At 37.2% G+C, this 27,870-nt stretch overlaps 1 protein-coding gene across 8 annotated transcripts in view; it reads left to right on the top strand.

Annotated features, from left to right (window-relative positions):
* DLG1 (discs large MAGUK scaffold protein 1) overlaps positions 1 to 27,870 on the top strand; it is a 271,952-nt gene that overhangs the window by 195,281 nt on the left and 48,801 nt on the right. For all 8 annotated transcript variants that reach the window (XM_003412932.4, XM_064269151.1, XM_023551656.2 and 5 more), the window contains 3 exons: positions 11,519 to 11,633; positions 19,253 to 19,429; positions 26,713 to 26,782. In XM_003412932.4, coding sequence (XP_003412980.1) covers positions 11,519 to 11,633; positions 19,253 to 19,429; positions 26,713 to 26,782 — 362 coding nt within the window. The remainder of the gene's footprint in view (positions 1 to 11,518; positions 11,634 to 19,252; positions 19,430 to 26,712; positions 26,783 to 27,870) is intronic.

Raw genomic sequence — 27,870 nt, 5'->3', positions numbered from 1 at the left:
CATAACAGTCAAACTGAGAATCGTGGCCCAGCCAAGTTGACACACATTCCTCACGATCACAAGTAGATGCCAACAGAGCACAGAAAACACGCTCTATCTTAGGAATTCAAAAGGAGGGAGATCGTTTGGCCTGGCATGATAAAGAGTTGGAGCTTAACTGGGAATCCAGTGAATGGATAGGTTTTAGATGGGCAGAGAGAGGAAATGACATCCTAGATGAAGAGTAACGGGAAACTAAAGATGGGAGAGTCAAAATTTAAAAGCATGTTTTGAGTACTTTGAAAACTTACCTGCCCTTTTTGCTGTGTTGCTATTTACCTTATATTTGTTAGGCAGAGACACTTTTTGTTTTAATATTATTTATGTATTTTTAACAGGTGTATTTTTGTTGCACACCACTTTTTAAAAAAACATTTCACCTCAACAGTCTGTCACTAGTATGAAGGCCAAAGATATTAATTGAAGAATCAAATTTCCTTTCTCAGTGAGCTAGCCATTTTAAGAACTACAAAAGGAATCGCCTGACATTCTGATAATCATCTTCTCGCAGTTAGTAGCTTTACTAAAGATGAATCCCTTGGGATTCTCTACTTCATTGGTAATCTGACATACATACATACATACATATAAACAGTAAAGAGGCAAGCTTTTGGTAGGAGTGACTTCTTACCTATTAGTCTTCCACAGAGTACTAATATGGGTTTTCCAGCTTGTATACTTTGAAGTTTTATGACTTAGATTTTAAGTGTGAGAAAAATAGTCTCTAGAAGACATTTCAAAAGACCTGGTCTCCTAACTCTCCTCAGGTTAAATGCTTTCTGGTCTAGTGACAGTAAAAGCTGTGTGCCAGGCACAGTGTTAAATATGTTATACTTATTAACTCTTTTAATTCCCATAATAGCTGTATAAGGTAGGCACTGTTATCCCAATTTTACATTATAGACGAGGGAGCTACCACATAAGGAGGTTAAATTACGATTTCTTCACCCCTGATCTCACTCTCCCAACAACACACTAAAGCTGCCTCACTTCAAGGAAAGCCCTAACTTCGAATATTCTGTCCCGTCATTCCTCAAGTGTACTGTACCAGATTTCAGAAATCTCAATTTTGGGCTCAGAAAACACTATGTTTCAATATAATTATAAAGGGGAAAAAAAAACTTCTTCCCATTGGTAATGCCTTATATTTGTGAAATATTCCATTTTCATCAAAAAACTTTTGAGGCTGGTATTATTATCCCTAATTTTTGAGTCTCTAAACTAAAGTCTCCCCCTACTTGTCTGTCAGTTTGTCATACTGTGGGGGCTTGTGTGTTGCTGTGATGCTGAAAGCTTTGCCACCAGTATTCAGATACCAGCAGAGTCACCCATGGAGGACAGTTTTCAGCTGAGCTTCCGGACTAACACAGACCAGGAAGAAGGACCTGGCAGTCTACTTCTGAAAAGAATTAGCTAGTGAAAACCTTACGAACAACTACAGAATGTTGTCTGATACAGTGCCAGAAGATGCGCCCCCCAGGTTGGAAGGCACTCAAAAGATACCTGGGTGGACACGAAAATAGAGAGTGGAGGGAAGGAGTGTGCTGTCTCATTAGAGGGAGAACAACTAGGACTATATAGCAAGGTGTATATAAGGTTTTGTATGAGAGACTGACTTGGTTTGTAAACTTTCACTTAAAGCACAGTAAAAATTTTAAAAAAACAAAAATGAAGGAAAAAAAAAAGACACCAGGGAAAAGCTGCCTCCTCAAGTAGAGTCGACCTTAATGATGTGGATGGAGTCAAGCTTTCGGGACCTTCATTTTCTGATGTGGCCTGACTCAAAATGAGAAGAAACAACTACAAACATCCATTAATAATCAAAATGTGGAATGTACAAAGTATGAATCTAGGAAAATTGGAAATTGTCAAAAATGAAATGGAGCATGTAAACATCGATACCCTAGGCATTAGTGAGCTGAAATGGACTGGTATTGGCCATTTTGAATCAGACAGTCATATCGTCTGCTATGCTAGGAATTACAACTTGAGGAGGAATCGCGTTGCATTCATTGTCAAAAAGAACATTTCAAGATCAATCCTGAAGTACAATGCTGTCAGTAATAGAATAACATCCATACGCCTACAAGGAAGACCAGTTAATATGACCATTACTCACCAACTGCTAAGGCCACAGATAAAGAAATTGAAGATTTTTACCAACTTCTGGAGTCTAAAACTGATTGAACATGCAGTCAGGATGCATTGATAATTACTGGTGATTGGAATGTAAAAACTGGAAACGAAGAAGGATCAGTAGTTGGAAAATTTAGTCTTAGTGATAGAAACAATACCAGAGATCGCATGATAGAATTTTGCGAAACCAACGACTCCTTTTTTCACCAACATAAACAGCGATTATATGCATGGACCTTGCCAGATAGAATACGCAGGAATCAAGTTGACTACATCTGTGGAAAGAGACAATAGAAAAGCTCAGTATCAGTCAGAACAAGGCCAGGGGTGGCCTATGGAACAGACCATCAGTTGTTCATATGCAAGGTCAAGTTGAAACTGAAGAAGATTAGAACAAGTCGACAAGAGCTGTAGTATCATCTGAGTATATTCCATCTGAATTTAGAGACCATCTCAAGAAAAGATCTGACACATGGAACACTGATGACTGAAGACCCAGAGGAGTTGTAGAATGACATCAAGGACATCATCCATGAAGAAAGCAGGGGGTCATTAAAAAGACAAGAAAGGAAGAAAAGACCAAAATGAATGTCAGAAGAGACTCTGAAACTTGCTCTTGAACATCAAGTACCTAAAGCAAAAGGAAGAAATGAAGAAGTAAAAGAACTGAACAGAAAAATTTGAAGGGCGGCTCAAGAAGACAGAGTAAAGTATTATAATGACATGTGCAGAGAGCTGGAGGTAAAAAACCAAAAGGGGAAAACATGCTTGGCATTTCTCAAGCTGAAAGAACTGAAGAAAAAAATCAAGCCTAGAGTTGCAATAGTGGAGAATTCCATGGGGAAAATATTAAACGGCACAGAGGGCATTAAAAGAAAATGGAAGGAATACACAATCGTTTTTCCAAAAAGAATTGGTTGGCGTTCAACCATTTCAAGAGGTAGCATGTGATCAGGACTGGATGGTACTGAAGAAAGAAATCCAAGCTACACTGAAGGTATTGGTGGAAAAAAAAGGCTCCGGGAATTGACAATATCAATTGAGATGTTTCAGCAAACAGATGCAGTGCTGGAAGCGCTCATTTATGCCAAGAAATCTGGAAGACAACTACCTGGCCAGCTAACTGGAAGAGATCCTTATTTATGCCTATTCCCAAGAAAGGCGATCCCACTGACTGGAAATTATCAAATGATAGCATTAATAACACATGGAAGTAAAATTTTGCCAAAGATCATTCAAAAGCAGCTGCAGCAGTATATCGACAGGGAACTGCCAGAAATTCAGGCTGGATTCAGAAAGGACGTGGAACCAGGAATATCACTGCTGATGTCGGGTGGATCCTGGCTGAAAGCAGAGAATACCAGAAAGATGTTTACCTGTGTTTTTATTGACTATGCAAGGGCATTCGACTGTGTGGATCATAGCAAGTTTTGGATAAAGTTGCGAAGAATGGGAATTCCAGAACACTTAATTGTGCTCATGAGGAACCTGTACATAGATCAAAAGGCAGTCATTCGAACAGAATAAGCTGATAGGGCATGGTTTAAAGTCAGGAAAGATGTGCGTCAGGGTTGTATCCTTTCACCATACCTATTCAGTCTGTTTGCTGAGCAAGTAATCCGAGAAGCTGAACTCTATGAAGAAACAGGGCATCAGGATTGGAGGAAGACTCATTAACAACCTGAGTTATGCAGATGACACAACCTTGCTTGCTGAAGGTGAAGAGGACTTGAAGCACTTACTGATGAAGATCAAAGACCACAGCCTTTGGATTATACCTCAACATAAAGAAAACAAAAATCCTCACAACTGGACCAGTGAGCAACATCATGATAAACAGAGAAAACATTGAGGTTGTCAAGGGTTTTATTTTACTTGGATCCACAGTCATCACCTATGGAAGCAGCAGTTAGGAAATCAAAAGACACATTGTATTGCACAAATCTGCTGCGAAAGACCTTTAAGTGTTGAAAAGCAAAAACGTCACCTTGAAGACTAAGGTGCCCCTGACCCAGGCCATGGTATTTTCAGTCACATCATATGCATGCAAAAGCTGGACAATGAATAAGGAAGACTGAAGAAGAGTTGATGCCTTTGAATTGTGGTGTTGGCAAAGAATATTGAATACACCATGGGCTGCCAAAAAAACAAATAAATCTGTCTTGGAAGAAGTACAACCAGAATGCTCCTTAGAAGCAAGAATGGTGAGACGGCGTCTTACATATTTTGGACATGTTGTCAGGAGGGATCAATCCCTGGAGAAGGATGTCATTCTTGGAAAAGTACAGGGTCAGCGAAAAAGAGAAAGACCCTCAGTGGGATGAATTGACACAGTGGCTGCAACAATGGGCTCAAGCATAATAATGATTGTGAGGATTGCGCGTGACTGGGTAGTGTTTTGTTCTGTGGTACATAGGTGCACTCTGAGTCAACTGACTTGACAGCACCTAACAGCAACAAACTAAAGTCTAGAAAAGTTGAGAGCTTTGGCCAGAATCACTTAACTTATTCTGAGTTTTCGGAGCTTTAATTTAGACCTAAATTGCAGAGTGAAGTTTTAACCCCAGTCTCCTCGTTCTTTTCCATTATTACTTTTGTTGCCACACAAAGAGAGGAGTGGAGACTGAATAGTGTGGATCAGAATAGTGGCATTTCCTAGCAAGCGTTTGTCATCTTGTAGTGATTCTCAGTAGCAGATTCCTAATTATATTTTTTAGTCTTCTACTTTTGTGCCTATATCTCTCAACCCTTTCCAGCTACTTAAAACAAAATCTGTCTTCTTGCTCAAAAAATTTCCGTTCTTCTCTAGACCAGTCATAGTATCCATTCTTAGAGAGTTGTAGCTCTCAGGTTTTAAGCTCTGTGTTTAATATATTCCATTACAGAGTATAAATGACTCTTATTATTTATAGTAGGCATTACATGTTTAAAAGAGATTGGGAGAGGTACAGTTTCTCTCTTACCCTTCCTTACTTTTGCCCATCTGTTTACCACTAGTGTGAGGGAGGGAACAAAGGTTAGAAGTTGAAAGGGGAAATATAATGCAGAAAATTGACTATTAAACATTTTCTCTCCTCTTATCAGCAAACACATTTAACTTTGGGCCAACAGTTTAGATACCCCCTAATATTTGCATGACAAGAAATACAGTTTGGCACAGGAATTTCTGAAATGTTGAATGGAGAAGACCTCTTGTTTAACTTTTAACTCCCTTCCAATGATGATTTCCTGAGATGAGCTTTGATTTTCTAAGAGAAGGATGCAAATGACTTAACCAAAATAAAATGTAAGAAAATACATACAGGATGGGTAAGAGGTAGGAATTGCTAGGTCTAAAAGCATCAGTCGATTGGGAGAAAAAAGGTAGGAATCATACCTAAGTAAATAAAATGGTAGGTTTAAAGGGGACGTAACTTTGAGGAAAAGTGCAGAAGTATGTTCTGAGCATACATACAGACAATATGAAAATATGAGTAGGAGTGAACAAAATAAGAGACAAATTTAAGAAATTTGTACAAATTGACTTAGTTTTCTAATATGTTAAATATTTAATATCTGAGACTTATTTTAACTGCTTTATAGTAACTTAGCTATTTCTTAGGGAAGAGTATCCTTCTGCCTTATTATAAGAAATAATTATTCTTTTTACGGAATGTTTTAAATTTCTGAAATGTAGAATCTTTTAAATCACTAGGATGTCTGTTAATCAGATCAGCAAAACCATTGAAAACTAATAATGCTACATGAAATAAATGAGCATCTTACTAAAAGCATCACAGGCATTAGTTGGCATTTTTAAAGTAAAGGGAATCTGGAAATTCAGAGAGCTAAGGGTGCACAGAAGCTACTTTTGTTTTAACAGCAGCAGTGTACAAGCTTGTGAGAGCCAATTAAATTTTCAGGAGCTTTTCAGGCTAGTTGTTAAAACATAGCCATTATTAAAAATTTGAACCCAATAGCTGCTCTTTGGGAGAAAGATATGGGAGAAATCCATAAAGATTATAGCCTTGGAAACCCTATGGGGAAGTTCTGCTCTGTCCTCTAGGGTTGCCATGAGTCAGAATCAACGAATGGCAATGGGTTTGATTTCTTTGGTCTAAAGCTGTAAAGCTAGAAAAACTATCCTGACCTATATCTCCCATCCACAACTTCAGGAAAACTAACTTCATATAAAAATGAACAACAGAAAAGAATAAGATTGGATCCCATAAAAAACCATTTGAAAAATGAAAATAAGGATCAGTATAATGTCTCTGCAGTGAAAGCATGCCAGAAAGATAGGCCAACAAACCAAATGAAAAGGATAACCTAATATTTAAAAAACAAGTTAAAGAAAAAAATGATAAAATATATGAAAGAACAATATAAATGATACCACTCAGAAAATTATTAGAAATAAAGAAAAATATTTCAGAAATAGTTTTCATTAGAAGCAACAGGATATTTCCTTAAAAGATGTATGTGAAAAAGAGGAAATTTTAAAAAATAAAAGTAAAGAACTCTTCCCCTTGCACATCCGGATCAGTTAAGTCCTAAAGCTGTTAGGTGGGGCAGAGCAAGGTAGGAGGGGACGTGGGGAGGGAGAGGGGAAAGCTCTGGCAGCCCGTGTCAGGGCCTGAGACCTCCGCCAGAGCGAGGAGAACGTCCGCACAGGAGTGGCCTGGTGTGGGGGTCAGAGCTGGAGTGTGGTGAGGGCGGGGTCCAGGTGGGGTGGCCAGAGCTCAGTTAAGAAGGTAGATGGTGATGGAGAAGATGGAAGATTAATTCCATATAAAGAGATTTATCCAATGAGTATATATGTTAAGGGTGATGTTATCCATGATTTTCACTGTTGGAAAAGGGAGTTAGGCATATGGAAAGGAGAAAACTAAATGTAAAACCTGTAATATTGACTTAGAGAAATTATTATGAATTCATGGTTTTCAATTTATATAGACATGAGTATAGATATAAAAGCATATGTCTATGTATATTCCCTGCCTCTGCCTCCTGAGAGAGCTTGGGTATAGCAACTCCCCAGTAGCAATGAGTACACCTGACACCCGGATACTATAAATATGTACTATTCCCACTAAAATCACCAAGGCTCTTTGGACAAATGGCTGATTCCAGAGGTGGGCCTGGGAAAGTTCTAGCTTATTCTCTAATATCCTGTGCCAGGAAGCAAGGAAGTACTCAAAGAACGATGGACACAGAATCCAGCCTGAGGGGCTCCCACTGACAAAATCAGGAACAAAATAATAGTACCAGATTATAACCCATGTATTAGGAAATCATGAGTCCATACTAATATGAATACATGAATTAATTGAAAGTTTAATGAGAATAAGTATGCTTATTTCCAAAGGGAAAAAGAGTAACTTCACAGTGGAGAAACCAGGCAGACACTACCTTAATTAAGCAATCCAAGTTAATAATGTTACTAACAGGACAAATAAAAATTGTACTCCATCTGATAGGGTACATTAGGAAGACCATAACATCTCTGATAATTCCTGCCCAATTGCGTTACCCAAATCTAATCATGAGGAAACATGAGAGAGAGACCTCAAATAGGTATTCCACAGAATATCACGAAGATGGCACAGGCCCAGGCAACATACTCTTCTGTTCTAGCTGGGATCACCATGCGTTGGAGCCGATCCAATGGCAGCTAACAACAAGAGCAACAAACAGTCCTCAACAATGTGAAGATCAGAAAAGTCAAGAAAAAACTGAGGCACTGCACCTGACTGAAGGAGCCTAAAAACAACTAAACACAATCTGTGACTTTCCATTTGATCAGTTTGCTGTAAAGGACTTTATTGGTGAAACTTCAGTGGGATCTTAACAGTAGATGTTAGTAATATATTAATGTTACTTTTCTGATTTTGATGGTTTTGTGGTTCTATAGGAAAATATCTTTATTTGTAGGAAATATACACTGAAGTATTAGGGGGTAATGAGACATCCTGGTAGCAATTCAAATTGTTCAAGAAAAACAAAGTTTGTGATTCCTTCAATCTTAAAAAAAAGATTTAAAAAGATTTGAGAGTAACCAATATAGAAGGTAGGCAAAGAGTGTATGATGGGAGTCCCCTAGGAAGAAAACAGAAGCAACGGCACAGAACAAATATTAAAAACATGTAAACAAGAAAACTTCTAGGAGAAAAAAATTTTTTTTAATTTCAAACTATGCATTGAAAGGTATCCCATGTACCTGGAAAATATTCTAATAAAATTATTGGACCTTAAAGAAAAAGAAATTCTTTGGACCTCCAGCCCCCGCCCGGCACCACCAAAAAAAGTCCTTTAAAAGAAAGAAAATCAGATTGTCATCTGAATTTCATCAGCGGTATTTTATGAGACAATGGAGTCAGCATACCCAAAGAAGAAAAAACTGTGAATTAAACAGACTGTCACATATAAATGCTGCAATCAAATTTATCAACAAAGAATTAGTGTAATATTGTTTCTATAAACACTTCTTGAAGGAAGAGAACAAACTTCAGACATCCAGAATGATGGGAGGGAGACTGACATAAGGACTGGTGCTAGTGTTAATGAAGATGGTGTTGGTGCAGTGGTTAAGAACTTGGCTCTAACTGAAAGATAAGCAGTTAGAATCCACCAGCCACTCCTTGGAAATCCTATGGCGTAGTTCTGCTCCATCCTGCAGGGTCACTATGACTCAGAATCAACTTGATGGCAGCGGCTTTTTTCTGTTTGTTTTATATGCTCTTACAATTTGGGTCAAGTAGAGCTCTCAGAAAATGGGGAGAAAATAGGAAAATGAAACAAGTTTGCTAATTGTTTTGTAGTTACTAACTGGATATAGGGGGATATTATTTCAAATCAAACGCTGAAGAGATCATTCATAGTAGGCAATAAAAGACAGCCAAACAAAAGGTTAACATTAGGACAAACGAATAAACCTCACTAAATAAAATGAATGTAAAAGAACGAAATAAAATAGCCCACACGTGTGAGACTGTGTTCCATTTACTGTTGTTTCATAACAGACTGCTCCAAAGGTTAGTGGATTAACACAACCATTTTATAGATTCTGTAGGTTAGGAATTAGGCAAGATTTGGGGCAGGTAGTTGGCGTCTTCCTTGTGGCATCAGCTGAGGTCATTTAGTGGGACTCGGTGGATAGGCTGTTCAGGAGGGTCCAAGGTGGCCTCACTCACCTTTTTTTATGCCTTATTTGGTACCAACTAGAAGTTTGAGCTCCGCACACCGTCATTGACCTCTATAGCATGGCGGCTTTAGGTTAGTCAGGCTTCTTACATGGTTTTGGCTTCCCCCAAAACAAGCATCCCAAAAGAACGAGGCAAAAACTTCCACCGCATTCCATTGCTTGCTTACAAGTGGACCAGCCCAGAATCCAGGAGAAGGGAGTTAGACTTCACCTCTTGGTGGGCAAAGGGCAAGGTCGCTGTAGAAGAGCATGTGGAATGCAGGTATCTTTGGAGAATATGATCTGCCACAGGCTGTTTATATGAAAGGCTTGAGTACATAGAACATAAAACTGTGAATAGAACTGAGATCAAACAACCTCGATCATATCAAAAGTTAACTCAGCTTCATTGGTAAAAGGAAGCAATTTTCAACTTTGTTAAAGCAGAATCCAGCTCTTTGGGGTGCGTATGTAAGAAGCGCACCTAAAACAAAGAGATAAGAAGGTAAAAATAACAGGACTATGTAACTGCAAAAAAAGAATGAGGACTGTCCGTATGTACTACTATGTAAGTGATCATCAGGATATCCTTCCTGTTAAGTGAAAAAAGCAAATGAGAGAAGTGTGTGTTACTTTTTATCTAAGAAAGGGGAGGTATGTGTGTTGTCGTGTTTGTGTATACACACATGTACATAATTATGTATTATATAAATAATATAGAATAAGTATACAGAAATTTGTTTGCATTTGTTTATCTGCTCATGTTATTAAAATTGAAAAAATAGACCTCTCTTTAAATGTTTACATGTGAAGGCTGGGGGAAAAATGATGAGACAGAAGGATAGAAGCTAGACCTCCTTTTGAATATCCTTGTTTTATAGATTTGACCTTGAACTCTATGAATATTTTAGCTAATTGTAAAAGCAGTGAAATATTTAAAAAGCAACCCCTAAAAATTGAAAATGAAAATAAAAAGGAGTAAACGAACCTAACTTAAGTTCCATTTGGCAGTATCACCACCCAGGAAGGAGCTATCCAAAGTGACTTTAAAACACAGTAAAGTCCCTAGTGGGCTATGCTCTAAGCATAAAAAGGAACTGTCTTCAGTAATCATATCAAAGTGGAATTGTTGGCATTGTTATTCTAAAACTGGTTGTGAGTACATTAGGATAAAACAAAGTCATTGTGCAATATTCAAATTATTTGATTCTATTAAATTATTTTAAACTGTATTTAAATTTTTTGGTTAATTTGGTTAATCATTTAATCTTAGTATCCATAAAACAGAATTGATAATCATGGTGAAAGGAAGACAAACTCAATAGTAGTTGTGTTTACTCCATCTTAAGCTATAGAAACTCCTAGACAGGCTTCCTAAGAAAATCAGATGGGGTCTGACCTAATTCTCTGCAAAATAATCTCTCTGTTTAGATCCTATACAAAGATAAGTATGTATAACCATGTAGTTGTAACATTTTTTTTAAGTGTTTCAAGTTTTTTTATTAATAGGTTTAGGAGTTCTTTGGCATCTAACAAGAATGTATGATATAGTTAAAATAGTACTCATAAAAATCATACTTATTTTTGCATTAAAAATATTTTAAATAAAAATTTTATGTTACTTAAGATTGCTTTTGTGTTTTTGTTACTTTGGCATTTTGGGAAGTCATAAATTGTAAAATAAGTTAAAATAAATTTAATTTTATTAATCAGTTTTAAAGGCATGTTTTCCCCTTGTTATTGACTCTGCATGAACTCTATTTAGAATGTGAGATTAACTGATTCCCTCAAGGGAATCAAAGCATTTAGTGCAAAGTGATTACAGGTCAATTCCTTTTTTAAAATATTAAAATTAGAATGAATTACATTTAGATAGCAACATAAGATTGTTGCTGCTGTCTGAGGTGTGAACATAGTCTTTTAATTGATTAAATGTGATGTGACTGTTAAAATAGAGTACATGGAAAAACTCTTGACTCAGCCAGTTCTCATTTATGGAACATACGGAAATTTATTAATAATTTTTTAAATTTTTATACAGGGTAAAATCTTACACACAGCATTACTATTTTGAGACTCTGACCACACTTAGACAGCTTACATAGTTAATACTTTATCTTCAAGTAACTTATTTTTTTGAAAATATCTACAAAATGTAAATTTATTTTTCTTTTCCGTCAGAATACAGTCGTTTTGAAGCTAAAATACATGACCTACGGGAGCAGATGATGAATAGTAGCGTCAGCTCAGGGTCGGGTTCTCTTCGAACGAGCCAGAAGCGGTCCCTCTACGTCAGGTAAAAAAAAAAAGTCAGGTACATTCTTTTAATTCAGATTATGGCAATCCTTATTTATGCATGCAAAATCTTTCATATTTTTCACTATGAATTACTGAGTTTTACTATAGCAAAATATATTGCAAATCAAGGACATGTTTTTCTTTATAACTGATTTTCTTACAGTGTGTCTTTCAGTAGTTCCAGTATTATAATTTTACTAATGAAAGTTATGTAGCCACTTTAATAGTGATAATATGATAAAAGAAGACTAAACTGTGGACCAGAAATTTATTTTAGATTGATGTTTTACTGAGTTATTACAAGCTTGATATATCACATCATCCAACATGTATTTACCTGTATCCTTTTATAGTAAAACATTTCATTAAAACCAAAACCCACTGGCAATTTCCATCATAGCTGAGAGAACTTAGGTAAATGATAATTTAAAATATGAATATCCTCAGTAAACAATACATATTCAGGAAACGAAAATATTTTAAACACTTGGGAGAAGATAAGCATGTTCTCTTTCCATGACATGTATAAGATTAATGTGGTAACATGGATCTAATAATAATTTAAGTAGATACTATTGGTACGTAAACTGTTCTTTCTCATTTTATTGCCTAGTAAGACTTGAAACAGAAATCCCGTTTGTATTCTACATACTTTTTTTTATGTAGAGCATTTACTGAGCATTTTATTATATCATTATTTTAACTCTAGTTGATCACTATAAGTAATCTGTACTATTCTTTATTAACTCTCTCATTTCTCCTGATCCTATTGGAGAGCCTATTCCTACTACGTTTTGTTTATCTTGTGGTGAGAGGTGATATTTGTTATATAAAATAGACACGTATACTATGCATATTTACATATGTGTGTGTATATATTTGTAAGTGTATATATATATTGTTTCAAAAAATGGATGCAATGCTGGAAGAGCTCCCTCATCTATGCCAAGAATTTTGGAAGACAGCTACCTGGCCAACTGACTGGAAGAGACCCATATTCATGCCCATTCCAGGGAAAGGTGATCCAGCAAATGCAGAAATTATCAAACAACATCATTAATAACACATGCAAGTAAAATTATGCTGAAGATAATTCATAAACAGTTGCAGCAATGCACTGACAGGGAACTGCCAGAAATTCAAGCCAGATTCAAAAGAGGACGTGGAACGAGAGATACCATTGCTGAAAGCAAGGAATACCAGAAAGATGTTGTCTTAGTTATCTAGTGCTGCCATAACAGAAATAACCACAAGTAGATGGCTTTAACAAAGAGAAATATATTTTGTCACAGTGTAATAGGTTACAAGTCCAAACTCAGGGCTTTGGCTCCAGGGGAACACTTTCTCTCTGTCGGCTCTAGAGGAATGTCCTTGTCCTCCATCTTCCCCTGGTTGAGGAGCTTCTCAGGTACAGGGACCCTGTGTCCAAAGGATGCGCTCTGCTTCTGGTGCTGCTTTCTTGGTGGTATGAGGTCCCCAGCTCTCTGCTTGCTTCCCTTTCCTTTTATCTCTTGAGAGAGAAAAAGTGGTGCAGACCACACCCCAGGAAAACTCCCTTCATCTTGGATCAGGGTGGTGTTACAATCCCACCCTAATCCTCTTAACGTAAAATTAAAATCACAAAATGGAGGACAACTATACATGGCCTAACCAAGTTGATAAACACATCTTTGGGGGGACATAATTCAATCCATGACAGATGTTTACCTGTACTTTATCGACTGCAGAGACGTTCAAGTATGTGGATCATAACAAATTATGGATAACATTGTGAAGAATTAGAATTCCAGAGCACTTAATTGTGCTCATGAGGAACCTATACGTAGACCAGGAGGCAGTCGTTCAAATAGAACATGGTTTAAAATCAGGAAGGGTATGTGTCAGGGTTGTATCCTTTCACCATACTTACTCAGTCTGTATGCTGAGCAGATAATACGAGAAGCTGTACTATGAAGAAGAACTTGGCATTAGGATTGGAGGAAAACTCATTAACAACCTGCGATATGCAGATGTCACAACCTTGCTTGCTGAAAGGAAAGAGCACTTGAAGCAGTTATTGATGAATATCAAAGATCATAGCCTTCAGCATGGATTACACCTGATCATGAAGCAAAAATCCTCACAACTGGACTGATAACGCAACATCACGATGAACAGAGAAAAGATTGAAGTTGTCAAGGATTTCATTTTACTTAGATCCACAATCAATACCCATGGAAGCAGCAGCCAAGAAATCAAACAACTTACTACATTGGGCAAATCTGCTGCAAAGGACCTCTTTAAAGTGTTAAAAAAAGCAAAGATGCCACCTTGAGGACTAAGGTGCACCAGACCCAAGCCATGATATTTTCAATTGTCTCATATGCATGTGAAAGCTGGCCAATGAATAAGGAAAATCTAAGAAGAATTGATGCCTTTGAATTAGGTGTTGGTGAAGAATATTGAATATAGCACGGACTGCCAGAAGAATGCACAGATCTGCCTCGAAAGAAGTACAGCCAGAATGCTCCTTAGAAGGGAGGATAGTGAGACTCATCTCACTTATTTTGGACATGTTATCAGGACGGCTGGTCCCTGGAGAAGGACATCGTGCTTGGTAAAGTAGAGGGTCAGCGAAAAGAGGAAGACTCTCAACGAGGTGCATTGACACAGTGGCTGCAACAGTGGGCTCAAACGTAATAGCAATTGTGAGGATGGCGCAGGTCTGGACAGTGTTTCATTGTGTTGTGCGTAGTAGGATCACTGTAGGTTGGCACCAACTCAACAGCACCTAACAACAACAACAACAGATACTTACACATACAAGCGTACTTTATGTTTATTTACATATAACTTGTCTCAAAGAATTTTCTTCTGTGATACATATTAAAAGAAAATTTTTCTCACTTTCTTCTCTCCTTCTGTTCCTATGCCTTTCACTCGTTCTACACTATCAATGGTCTGAGAGTCCTAAGTGTGTCCGATTTTACTCTCCCTCTACCAGTTCGCATAATACTTATTAAATTCTTCTGTTGTAAAGCTCTTAAAAGTGTTCCATATACACACATCCACAGAAAAACGAAAAACACAGAATTTTGTTTATACTCTCCTTTTTTCTTTTGCTTATCTGTATTTTCTATATAGGGTTGCTATGAGTCGGAATCGACTCTACGGCAGTGGGTTTGGTTTGTTTTTTTGGTTTGTTTTTTGTATTTTCTATAGGGTTGCTGTGAGGCAGAATCGACTCGACAGCAGCCGATTTTGGTATATTTTCTAATTTTAATATATTTAACAGGCATTACCTTTATCTTATTTGTGATTATTAAAGACTTACAAAGGCATAAAAATCAAAGCACATTAGGTTATACTGGTTTTAGGTACATTTGATGAGTACCTTCACTTTTTGTTATGTTTAGGGAAGTAATACTCTTTTTTTTTTTAAGTCATGTCTTATCAGACCGCTTCTGATGAAAAAACTCAGCCTCCAACAACCGCAAGTTTCGTTCTCCAGGAACAATTATTTTTTCATTTTCCTAGCTATTTTCCCTTGCCTTTACCTCCAGATTTCTAAATAATGCACCTATACTGCTATTTTCTAGTTTACCTTATTTGGTTATTTTAGTGCCATGGTAGATGAGAATTTTTCTCTCCCATACCAAACCACACATTTTACCACTTCCCCATGCCTTCAAACTTTGCCTCGTCACAGGTTTTAAAATGAATTAATAGCTTTTGCAATGTTGTAAATGTGTAATATCGGTCATTACTCAGTTAAGTAGTACCCTGTCACCATGCTTCATCTTCCATGTCCTTATTACCGGTATCTTCATCTCCCAGTAGCCTCTCCAGAGTTTTTTACATCATCACAGATAACGGTCTGTCATACCACATACCGTGTCAGTTCAGATTTTTTCCATCTTTCTGTTCTAGTCTAGACTGGTTGCTCTGTAGGCTTGTTGTATAGTTCTCACATAGGACTTTCTTTTGTTATCCTATTCCCCTTGGCTCTTAATCGTATCAGAGTCTGTTTCCTAGTTGTCACATTTTTTTCTTTCTCAATTTACTTTCACTTTGCTAGAGTAGATCCTCCAGTAAATTCCTGAGAAACGGGTACATGGAAGGTACTTTTTAAGTCTTAGCATATCTGAAAATAACTTTATTCTGCCTTCTGCTTGATTGAGAATTTGGCTGGATATTTACAGAATTTAAGTTGGAAATCATTTTTCTTCAGAATTTGGAAGCTTGTTCCATTGTCCTCTGTTTTCCAACATAGTTGTTGAGGAGCCTGACGCCATTATGATTTCTGATTCCTTGTGTGTCGTTTCTGGCAGCTCTCAGGTGTTCTCCTTATCATGAAATTTCCCAATATGCTTTAGTGTACAGGTCTTTTTTTCATTAATTGTGTTGCTCACTGAGTGAAACATTGGTTGCCAACCCCACAGTGCGTCAGCACTCTCCCCTTCTTGACCTTGGGTTCCCTGTTACCAGCTTTCCTGTCTTCTTTTGCCTTCTTGTCCTTGCCCCTGGCCTGGTGTCCCCATTTAGTCTTGTTTTGTTTTATGGGCCTATCTAATCTTTGGCTGAAGGGCAAGTCTCTGGAGTGACTTCAGTACTGAGTTAAAAGGGTGTCCAGAGGCCTACTCATTTGGGGTTTCTCCAGTCTGTCAGACCAGTAAGCCTGGTCTCTTTTTGTTTGTTTGTTTTGGAGTTAGAATTTTGTTCTGCATTTTTCTCCAGCTCTGACCAAAACCCTCTATTGTGATTCCTGTCAGAGCAGTTAGTGGCAGTAGCCAGGCACCATCTGGTTGTGCTGGACTCAGTATGGTGGAGGCTGTGGTAGTTGTGGTCAGTTAGTCCTTTGGACTAATCTTTCCCTTGTGTCTTTGGTTTTCTTCATTCTCCCTTGTCCCAGATGCTGAGTAGGTTCTTAATCTACAGGGTTCATGTTTATCTGTTCTGGGGAGCTTCTCTTGTATTTGTTGATCGTTTCCTTTCCTCCACTTTCTCTATAGTCTCTTCCTGGAATTTTATTAGTCAGATACTGGATATCTAGTATTCTTATCTTTTCCTTTACTGTGTTTATCTCTTTGATTTCTTACCTGTTTTCTAGGGGATATCTACATATTTACCTTCCCTCTTTCCTTTTTTTTGGAGGGAGGTGCGGGTGAATGCTCTCCTATTTTTATTTTCCAAGAGCTCATTCTTGTTATGATTGTATCTTTTTTTTCCACCATCCCTTTTATGTATATAATATCTTCTCATTTTTCTGAGAATATAAATTGTCGTTTTCTTCTATATCTCGGGTTTTCTGCTTTCTCTGTATCTTTTTTCCAGTTTGCTTATTTTCTTGGGTTTTTTATTTTGTTTTATTTTTCATCTTTAAATATTTAGTAATCTTTGTTTCCCATGCTTATGAATGAAGAATGAAGCTAGTAGATTTAACTAAAAGATAATGGAGCAGGGAAAGAATTGGCTTTTTCATTACTCTCTCCCACCATTTCATTCTTTTCTTTGGGGGTCATTAAATATCTTTAGAAAGGAGCCTTTAATCCCGTGTCTGCAGTATAAACCAGGTTCCTGGAATTTTAATTTTCAATATGTAGATTTCCTTTTAATTCAGCTGTTTTAAGCCCAGCATCATCCCCCTCCCAACCAAGTTCCAGAGTACAGAGCTTTGCAAAATGGATTTCTCCAGACACTCAACTTGTAGTCTTCTTTGGGTTTTGCAGACAACAGAGGAGACTTTGAGGACCTAAGTGCTGTGTATAATGTTTCCACCAATCTTTCTGTTGTCGGTACTGTAACTCCTCCCTGCCTGCCTCAGCACTGTAGATCTCTCATTCATAAACATTTCGAGAGTCCTATGGAGTAAGCATCCCTCTGGTCAAAACCCATCATAGCTTCCTCTACTCTGCTAAGCTTAATTACTTAGTATCAACTATACTCAGAATGGTGGTAACATTCTAATGGTGGTCGACTATTCATCCTAGAGAGATAATAAAATCAGGAGAAAAATGGGTAGGTGAGTATAAGTCACTGGTAACGGTGTAGTGCATAGTCTTAGGTCGGATAGTAGGTTAACCGGTGCTCCTTACCCTTTTATGATTAATAAGTCACATGTATTCTATGGGTTCCCTTTTCTATTAATCAGATATATTAAAAGATAATGTTAATTTAGGGAGTGAGATTGTGGGTGATTTCTCTTGTCCATTGTTCATCAATAATATAGTTTTATTTTTTATTATTCAAAAAATTAGTTTATAATAAAAAAAAGTTAAGAAAGATGGTTTTTTCCCTTTTCTAAGTGTCTGTTTTCTGTACCTCTGAAGGTACTTTATTTTCCATTTTGTTATGCTTATCATCTTTGTTGTCTTTAACTTCATACCTACTTCATTGCCTTTTTTAATAATATTTAATAAATGACTATCAAACGTTTGTATTTGAGGTTAGCTATATTTTTCCATTAAAAAGATAATTCCTTAGAATTCAGAATTTATTAGTTGAAGTAATGAAGTAATTTATTTTTCAGCTGTAGAATTCTTCAAATCTCAATGTTACATATGTTTTAATATATGCTTAAGTGAGCCTTCCCTCTTGATTTCCACCTTCTTACACACCATTATTGTGAAGTGGAAGGAACTTTAACGAATACGTTTGAAAACTACAAACTGCTGGTTCGTTAATTCATTCCTCAAATACCTCTTCTCAGTTTTACTTTAAGAGATAGGTTCTTAAATGTTCAGTACCATGAGACGGATAAGATTTGTATCATAATTTCCAGTTCCCATATTAGAAGAAAAGATTGAATAAATTGTATCATAAATGGAATTGCTAAGATCCTTTTCCTCTTCTCTTTAGAGAGCTTCACTAGACTGAAGAATGATTGGACTTGTTTAAGTACTGTACAGTAATTAATCAAGTGGTGGGACACAATGTTTTCTTTTCATCAAATTTTTAAAATATTCTTAACATTTAGTGATTACCATATTAAAATAATACAGTATTTTTTCCAAAGCATTTGGCAGCTGATAAAGTCATCTGTAGTTAGTTTTCATCAATGTTTTTTAAAGTCACCTGTAGTTAGTTTTCATCATTGTTTTTTAAAGTCACCTGCAGTTAGTTTTCATCATTGTTATTGCCTCTGAAAACTGTTAACTCCAGTTTTGTGAACAAATGGGAAGAATAATTAACTGGCAGAATAATCACTATGTTGGTCTAGTTTTACAATCCACAATTAATGAATCAAATCTACTGGGGAATTTGTTTTCCCAAGTGTGTCTAGTCACAGCAAAGAGAAGTGTATCTCTTAATGTTTACTTTTTGTCTGTTAATTTAGAGCAACTGTCTAGATTTGTCTATATGTTAGAGTTCAGATGGATTACCATTGGATTGTTCTCTTACGATATTGAAAGAAATAAGGTAGTAACCCAGTAACAAGCTATTACCATAGTAAGTTAATTTTGCTATTTTTTGTCTCGTTCTCTTCTTGTATGCAGTATAAAGTTGAGCTTGATATTTCACCTACCATGGTGTTTTGTTTATCTGTCCAGATTATATACATTTTCAGAATCCTATGTTAATATCGATTAATACTGTGTAAAAAGTAATTATGGAACTGTTTTTTCCTTCTGAATCTAGAGCCCTTTTTGATTATGACAAGTCTAAAGACAGTGGACTTCCCAGTCAGGGACTGAACTTCAAATTTGGAGACATTCTCCATGTTATTAATGCTTCCGATGACGAATGGTGGCAAGCCAGGCAGGTTACGTCAGATGGTGAGAGTGATGAAGTTGGAGTGATTCCGAGTAAACGCAGGTAAATACAAGTCTCTTACAGTCTTGCCATTTGAAAGTTGGGCAACATAATCAAATTGCTCTTCCTGTAAATTTTTTATACCAAAGTGATAATTTCGTGATTGGTTTTCCATATTGTGTTCCCAACCATTAATTTTTTGCACATTGTATTGTAATCAATGACATAACTGGGAAATATGATGCCCCAAAACAAAAATTTCTGTAAAGCTCCTACTTGAGTCTCTGGGTGGCACAAATGATTAAGCGCTTGACTACTAGTTGAAAGGTTGGCAGTGCAAACCCACCCAGAGGAGCCTCGAAAGACAGGCCTGGCAATCTGCTGCAGAAAGGTCACAACCTTGAAAACCCTCTGAAGCAGTTCTACTGTACACATGTGGGGTCACCATAAATCAAATTGACTCAACAGCAACTAACAACAGCAAAGTTGCTAAAAACAAAGTAAGTATATTTTAAATCACTGGGCCGTGTATTTATACCATTGGAGGGAGAGAGAATTCAGAGTGTCTGTAGCTTTCCCAAGTAGGTGGTGATGTTGTTGTTAGTTGCCACTGAGTTGGCTGGAACTCATGACAACCTCGTGTATAAAGAACAAAACTTTGCCTGGTCCTGCACTCGCTTCATGGTATGTTTGAATCCATGGTTGCAACTATTAGGTGGTGGTAGGAACTAAATTTTCTGGGTTTTTGATTGTGTGAATTGCCTTCTCTAGGCTTAACAAATAGAAGTGTTGTAAATAAGTGCAATATTTTAAGCAATATCTGGTAATATGCTTCACATCTCTTTTTCCTTAATTTAGATTATCAGTGTGTTCCACTGGTCTTTCCTTTTGCTTTATTCTAGTGACGCATTGATACATACTTAACCATCTAGTGGCAAAAATGGTTTAGTGCACGCTGTCCTTGAAAAGGATGATCCCAGCTTGTTAGACACCACTCTGAGGTCTATGAGGAGTCCTGGTGGCACAGTGGTGTTAAGAGCTGTGGCCGCTGACCAGAAAGGTCAGCAGTTTGAATCATCAGGAGCTCCTTGGAAACCCTATGGACAGTTCTCCTCTGTCCTGTACGGTCACTATGAGTTGGAATTGACTGACAGCAATGGGTTGTTTTTTTGTTGTTTTTTTTTTTTGGTTTAAGGTCTACGAAATGCTTTTGAATATCTCTACTTTTATGGGAAAATATTAAAATGTCAGTTCATAATTCTCCAGTATAGTATATTTATCATATCTGAATCATCCTAATCATTGGCTAAAAGTTCTTTTAAATTTAAGATAGCCAGCAAAAATTGTTAATACATTATTATAGCTAGTTACCCAGTTCATTGCAGGTCAACCTTATGGTATAATAAACTTGTTCTTTTTTTTTGGTAATAAATGGATTTATACTACTTTTGTTGGAGCCTCTTTAAATATATCAAAGTGTATAACTATTTATAGACTGCCATATATGTATATATGTGTGTATGTATATATATTTGTATACTTGTTTGAAGAAGTCAAAGAGTAGTAGTATTCTTAAAGTATTACGGAGATTTGTAGAAGACAGACCTGGAGGTCTGCTTCTGAAAGTCAGCCAGTGAAAGCCCTGTGGTTGACAATGGTCCAGTCTTCAGCCAATCATAGGGATGGTGCAGGACTGAGACCCTTCTGTTGTGCATGGGGTCTCCATGAGTCAGGGGCGACTCAACAGCAGCGAACAACAACAACCAAGATTTATATTATACTTTCGGGGTTATGACTATTATTGGCTACATCCATATATTTAGCAAAATCCAAATATTTGGCTATATCATATATTTGATAGTAAGTCCTCTTTTAGCAAAGCAGACCTCACCATAACATTTTTCTGGAATAGAACATTTAAAAAAAAGCCAAACCCATTGTTGTCAAGCGAATTCTCACTCATAGCAACCCTATAGGACAGAGTAGAACTGCCCCATAGGGTTTCCAAGGAGCAGCTGGTGGATTCTAACTGGTTAGCAGCCATAACACTTAACCAAAGGACATAGCCTGCTTTAAATTCAGAAATGCTTCCTCTGTGCCTTTTTTGGGGCCCTGGTAGTGCAGAGGTTGCTAACCAAAGAAGGTCAGCAGTTCAAATCTACCAGCGGCTCCTTGGAAACCCTGTGGGGCAGTTCTGCTCTGTCCTGTAGGGCCACTATGAGTCGAAATCAACTCAAAGGCAACGGGTTTAGGTTGTTGTTGTTGTTGTTGTTGTTAGGTGCTGTCGAGTTGGTTCCGACTCGTAGCAACCCTACGCACAACAGAACGAAACCCTGCCCAGTCCTGTGCCATCCTTACAATCGTTGTTATGCTTGAGCTCATTGTTGCAGCCACTGTGTCAATCCACCTCGTTGAGGGTCTACCTCTTTTCCATTGACCCTGTATTCTGCCAAGCATGATGTCCTTTTCCAGGAACTGATCCCTCCTGGCAACATGTCCAAAGTATGTAAAACGCAGTCTAGCCATCCTTGCCTCTAAGGAGCATTCTGGTTGTACTTCTTCCAAGACAGATTTGTTCGTTCTTTTGGCAGTCCATGGTATATTCAATATTCATTGCCAGCACAATTCAAAGGTGTCAACTCTTCTTCGGTCTTCCTTGTTCATTTTCCAGCTTTCACATGCATATGATGTGATTGAAAATACCATGGCTTGGGTCAGGTGCACCTTAGTCTTCAGGGTGACGTCTTTGCCCTTCAACACTTTGAAGAGGTCCTTGGCAGCAGATTTGCCCAATGCAATGCGTGTTTTGATTTCTTGATTGCTGCTTCCATGGCTGTTGATTGTAGATCCAAGTAAAATGAAACCCTTAACAACTTCAGTCTTTTCTCCGTTTATCATGATGTTGCTCATTGGTCCAGTTGTGAGGATTTTTGTTTTCTTTATGTTGAGGTATAATCCATACTGAAGGCTGTGGTCTTTGATCTTCATTATTCATTAGTAGGTGCTTCAGGTCCTTCACTTTCAGCAAGCAAGGTTGTGTCATCTGCATATCACAGGTTGTTAATGAGTCTTCCTCCGATCCTGGTACCCAGTCCAGCTTCTCGTATTATTTGTTCAGCATACAGATTAAATAGGTATGGTGAAAGAATACAACCCTGACGCACACCTTTCCTGACTTTAAACCAATTAGTATTCCCTTGTTCTGTCTGAACAGCTGCCTCTTGGTCTATGTAAAGGCTCCTCATGAGCACAAATAAGTGTTCTGGAATTCCCATTCTTCGCAGTGTTACCCATAGTTTGTTATGATCCACACAGTCGGATGCCTTTGCATAGTCAATAAAACACAGGTAAACATCCTTCTGGTATTCTCTGCTTTCAGCCAGGATCCATCTGACATCAGCAATGATATCCCTGGTTCCACATCCTCTTTTGAAACCAGCCTGAATTTCTGGCAGTTCCCTGTCAATATACTGCTGCAGCTGTTTTTGAATGATCTTCAGCAAAATTTTCCTTGCGTGTGATGTTATCGATATCGTTCTATAATTTCCACATTTGGTTAGATCACCTTTCTTGGGAATAGGCATAAATATGGACCTCTTTCAGTCAGTTAGCCAGGAAGCTGTCTTCCATATTTCTTGGCATAGACGAGTGAGCCCCTCCAGCACTGCATCTGTTTGTTGAAACATCTCAATTGCTATTCCATCAGTTCCTGGATCCTTGTTTTTCGCCAATACCTTCAGAGCAGCTTGGACTTCTTCCTTTAGTACCATCGGTTCCTGATCATATGCCACCTCTTGAAATGGTTGAATATCGATTAATTTTTTTTTGGTATAATGAATCTGTGTATTCCTTCCATCTTCTTTTGATGCTTCCTGCATTGTTTAATATTTTCCCCATGGAATCCTTCACTATTGCAACTCAAGGCTTGAATTTTTTCTTCAGTTCTTTCACCTTGAGAAATGCTGAGCATGTTCTTCCCTTTTGGTTTTCCATTTCCAGCTCTTTGCACATGTCATAGTACTTTACTTTGTCTTTTTGAGAGGCCCTTTGAAATCTTCTGTTCAGTTCTTTTATTTCAACAATTCTTCCTTATGCTTGAGTAGCTTGACGCTCAAGAGCAAGTTTCAGGGTCTCCTCTGACATTCATCTTGGTCTTTTTTTTCTTTCCTGTCTTTTCAGTGACCTCTTGCTTTCTTCATGGATGATGTACTTGATGTCATTCCACAACTCATCTGGTCTTCAGTCACTAGTGTTCAGTGTGTCAAATCTATTCTTGAGATGGTCTCTTAAATTCAGGTGGGATGTACTCAAGGTCATATTTTGGCTCTCATGGACTTGCTGTGATTTTCTTGTTTCAGCTTGAATGTGCAGATGAGCAATTGATAGTCTGTTCCACAGTCGGCCCCTGGCCTTGTTCTGACTGATGATATTGAGCTTTTCCATCGTCTCTTTCCACAGATGTAGTCAGTTTGATTTCTGTGTGTTCCATCTGGCAAGGTCCATGTGTATAGTCGCCGCTTATGTTGGTGAAAGAAGTTATTTGCAACGAAGAAGTCGTTGGTCTTGCAAAATTCTTTCATGTGATCTCCAGCATTGTTTCTGTCCCCAAGGTCATATTTCCCAACTACTGGCCCTTCTTCTTTGTTTCCAACTTTTGCATTCCATTTGCCAATAATTATCAATGCATCTTGATTGCATGTTCGTTCAATTTCAGACTGTAGCAGCTGATAAAAATCTTATATTTCTTCATCTTTGGCCCTAGTGGTTGGTGCGTAAATTTGAATAATAGTCGTATTAACTCATCTTCCTTGAAGGCGTATGGATATTATCCTAGCACTGACGGTGTTGTACTTCAGGATAGATCTTGAAACATTCTTTTTGAGGATGAATGCAACACCATTTCTCTTGAAGTTGTCATTCCCAGCATAGTAGACTATATGATTGTCCAATTCAAAATGGCCGATACCAGTCCATTTCAGCTCACTAATGCCTAGGATATCAATGTTTATGCGTTCTATTTCATTTTTGACGATTTCCAATTTTCCTAGATTCATACTTCGTACGTTACCCCCACGTGTCTGTCAGTTTGTCGTACTGTGGGGGCTTGTGTGTTGCTGTGATGCTGGAAGCTGTGCCACCGGTACTCAGATACCAGCAGGGTCACCGATGGAGGACAGGTTTCAGCTGAGCTTCCAGACTAAGACAGACTAGGAAGAAGGACCTGGCAGTCTACTTCTGAAAAGCATTAGCCAGTGAAAACCTTATGAATAGCGGCAGAACGGGTTTAGGGTGGATGCCTTATTTATTCAGTAAAAACCTCACGTCTTGAATATCAAGGTCAGAGTTCCTAAAAGTTGTTTTATCCCTTGTAAAGCTTGTAAAGGCTTTGTGTGTCTGCAACCCGTGAGAAATAGTGCTGATTCTCTTGTTGGGAAGGTAAATTTTATTTTGTATAAATATTTCATAAAGTCAGGTTTTACAGTGAGAATTATGTAAGAGATGCATAATGAGACCTTTTCAAATCCCTAAATTTATTGGTAGCATTATAGAATATAGTCTTTCTACTTTAAATACAGTCTGAAACCACAGCTAATTATGCCGTTTTATTCTTGAATATGTTCAAAACTTATGAATAGAACTCTTTCTTAGACCTGTGTAATTCTAAGAAGAGTGCAAGGAGTTGTAATTTGTATGATTCTTGGCTTTCTTTCACGAACAGTATTTACAAATAAAAACAATTTAAGTCTCTCAGCTGTTAATTGAAGAAGATAATGATTAGAAAACAAAGCCACTTTCTTGAGTTGTAAATACCCACTAAATGCTAGGTTTATGGTGCCCTCAGTAAGTGCCTAGGCAAAATTATGAATTATTCATATCATGGACCCTTTAGAATTGCTTTGGAATAGTAAAAAACTTTACTTTTAAATCCGTGAATACTGTCTGTGTACCCATAGTAAAACTATATAGCTAGATGTTAAAGAAAAAATAAATGGCATTTATTCCTAGGCTATTTTAGCAGCTTTTTCTTCTATTAAAAAAAAAAACCTGTTGCTGCTGAGTCGATTCCAACTCGTAACGACCCTATAGGACAGAATAGAACTGCCCCATAGGGTTTCCAAGGAGCAGCTGGTGGATTCGAACTGCCGACCTTTTGGTTAGCAGCCATAGCCTGCTGTAGCTCTCAACCACTGCACCACCAGGGCTCCTTTTCTCCTATATGCTAAAATAATTACTGTGTTGAAATCTGAGTATATATATAAAAACTTAATTCACATGAAATTTGCAAGATTGAAATTGGTGTTAAAGTCTACATGAATCATTTGTTTCATTGTTGTCATTTATTTGCCCTCCTATTATGGATAGGTAAAATTTGAACAAGGTTCAGAATTCACAAGATTTAAAAGCTGTATGAAAAAAAAAAAGAGTTGCCATAGAGCCAATTCCAACTCATAGTAACCCCACTTGTGTCAGAGTAGATCTGTGCTCCATAGAGTTTTCAATGGCTGGGGGTTTTTTTGGAAGTAGATAACCAAGCCTTTCTTCCAAGACACCTCTGAGTAGACTCAAACCTCCAAGTGTTTGGTCAGCAGCCAAGCACGTTAACCATTTGCACCTCCCAGAGACTCCAAAAGCTATATAGGCTCCCTCTTAACCCTGTTCCCAGGTGCCCTTTTCACCTTCACAGAGATAATCAAGGTTATCAGGTCTTTAAAATCTTTCCCAAGGTACTTGAAAATGGTCATTCTGTGTGCTATAATTTAATTATAAAACTAGTTGTTACTTTATATATGTATCATTGGAGTTAAGCTTGATTTTTCTTTATTCTCCACCTTACTATTTTTTAAAATTTCAGGTCTATAGAAAAATAAGTATCAAAAACTAAGCAAGAATAGTACCACCCACACACCCTTCACCTGCTTTCACCCGCGGTTAACATTCTGCCACATTTGCTTTCTCGCTCATAAGCTGAATTTTTAGCATCTGTGGTTCTGTTTGTTCCATGCTACGTTAATATATAAAAAGCACCAGAGAGGACACCTGGAATATTGCTGAACGCAGAGATGGTGCCTCATATACTTTCAGTATAATTATGGGAATTAAATGCATATATAAGCACATACATATGTATACTATATTTGGGTACTTAATAAGTGGGGTTTTTTCTAATAAAAGAAACCCTGTGTTTCATTTTTTCCAAAATTCTAATTAATTTGGGCATGCAAACCTAGATGGTTCCTAAAGGTTTTAGAATACAAAAATGCCCAATATCAGTTCTGGTGATTTCCACTAAGATTCCTAGATATGCTTAATACACTTCCAAAAAATTATATTCTATACTTTGACAGGGTCGAAAAGAAAGAACGAGCCCGGTTAAAAACAGTGAAATTCAATTCTAAAACAAGAGGAGATAAAGGGGTGAGTATATGAAATCTCTTATTTCTGGAAATTAATAGTTGGGCACAGCAGCCCTTTTTATAAATCTTGGTTGAACTATTGTTATTAAAATGAGAAGGATTTTCATAAACTAACTATAAACAGCTCTCGCCATGGTGCTTTGCAATAGTAGATATTGAATTAAGCATTAATTTAAAGCACCTGTTTCACAGATCTTTCCAAATTATCAAAACTGTCTTTTGATATATTCTTAGCTATATACTCTTGGTCAAGGTTACTTTTTACAAATGAAATGAATTTAGCCTTTATTCAGAAGTTCGATTAGAAACTTATATCACTAGTTATAAATCATGATAGCTAATTTAATAATGAATCTTCTGAGAATATAGGCCAAAAAATGTCATTACCTAATAACTTTACAAGTTGCTGCAAGTGAATTCATGAAAAATGTTCTTATTCTTGCCCCTCTTTATTCCTGATATAATTTGTTATTATGATCCATGTTTTAAATGTTTGAATCAATATGAATTTTTATTTGGAGGGGAATAGGGAAAGGGACCGTTGAAAGGAGCAGGCATATAAATAGTCAAGAAATATATCAAAATTCTTTTATATCTATTTTAGACATGTATCTTCATTGACTTGAAGCCCTTCTGCTCAGATCTAAAAAATTTTAAGTGCCAGTTGACGAGAAAGTTATTACACGTTTCACATTGTATACCATGTGTGTAATTTCCCAGTATCCCGAACTTTACTGCAGTGGACTCTCCTAGCAGTAAGCATACAGACAGACCTGCGCACATACTGTATTGAAGTGCTGTTCGCAGTAATGGTTTTGGATTTTCAGGTTTTGTTTTTTTATTACAAGTCTTTTAATCCTCTCTCAAATGAATGTCTAAAGTTAACAAATAAATTTACTCTGTACATTTCTGATATCATTAAATATTCAAACTTAAAGCCTTAGAATCTAAAAGATAAAAATAGGATCCTTGATCAAAATTAAATTAAATCCGAGTAATGTATTTGTATAATGCATTCGGTTATATTTTAGAACTGATAAATTCCTTTAAAATTAACTGTAGTTTTTAGAAAGTACAAAATTATATAGC

The sequence above is a fragment of the Loxodonta africana genome, chromosome 1, assembly GCF_030014295.1.
Source record: "Loxodonta africana isolate mLoxAfr1 chromosome 1, mLoxAfr1.hap2, whole genome shotgun sequence".
Classification (NCBI taxonomy): Eukaryota; Metazoa; Chordata; class Mammalia; order Proboscidea; family Elephantidae; genus Loxodonta; species Loxodonta africana.
This window is presented reverse-complemented; position numbering and strand designations above follow the sequence as displayed.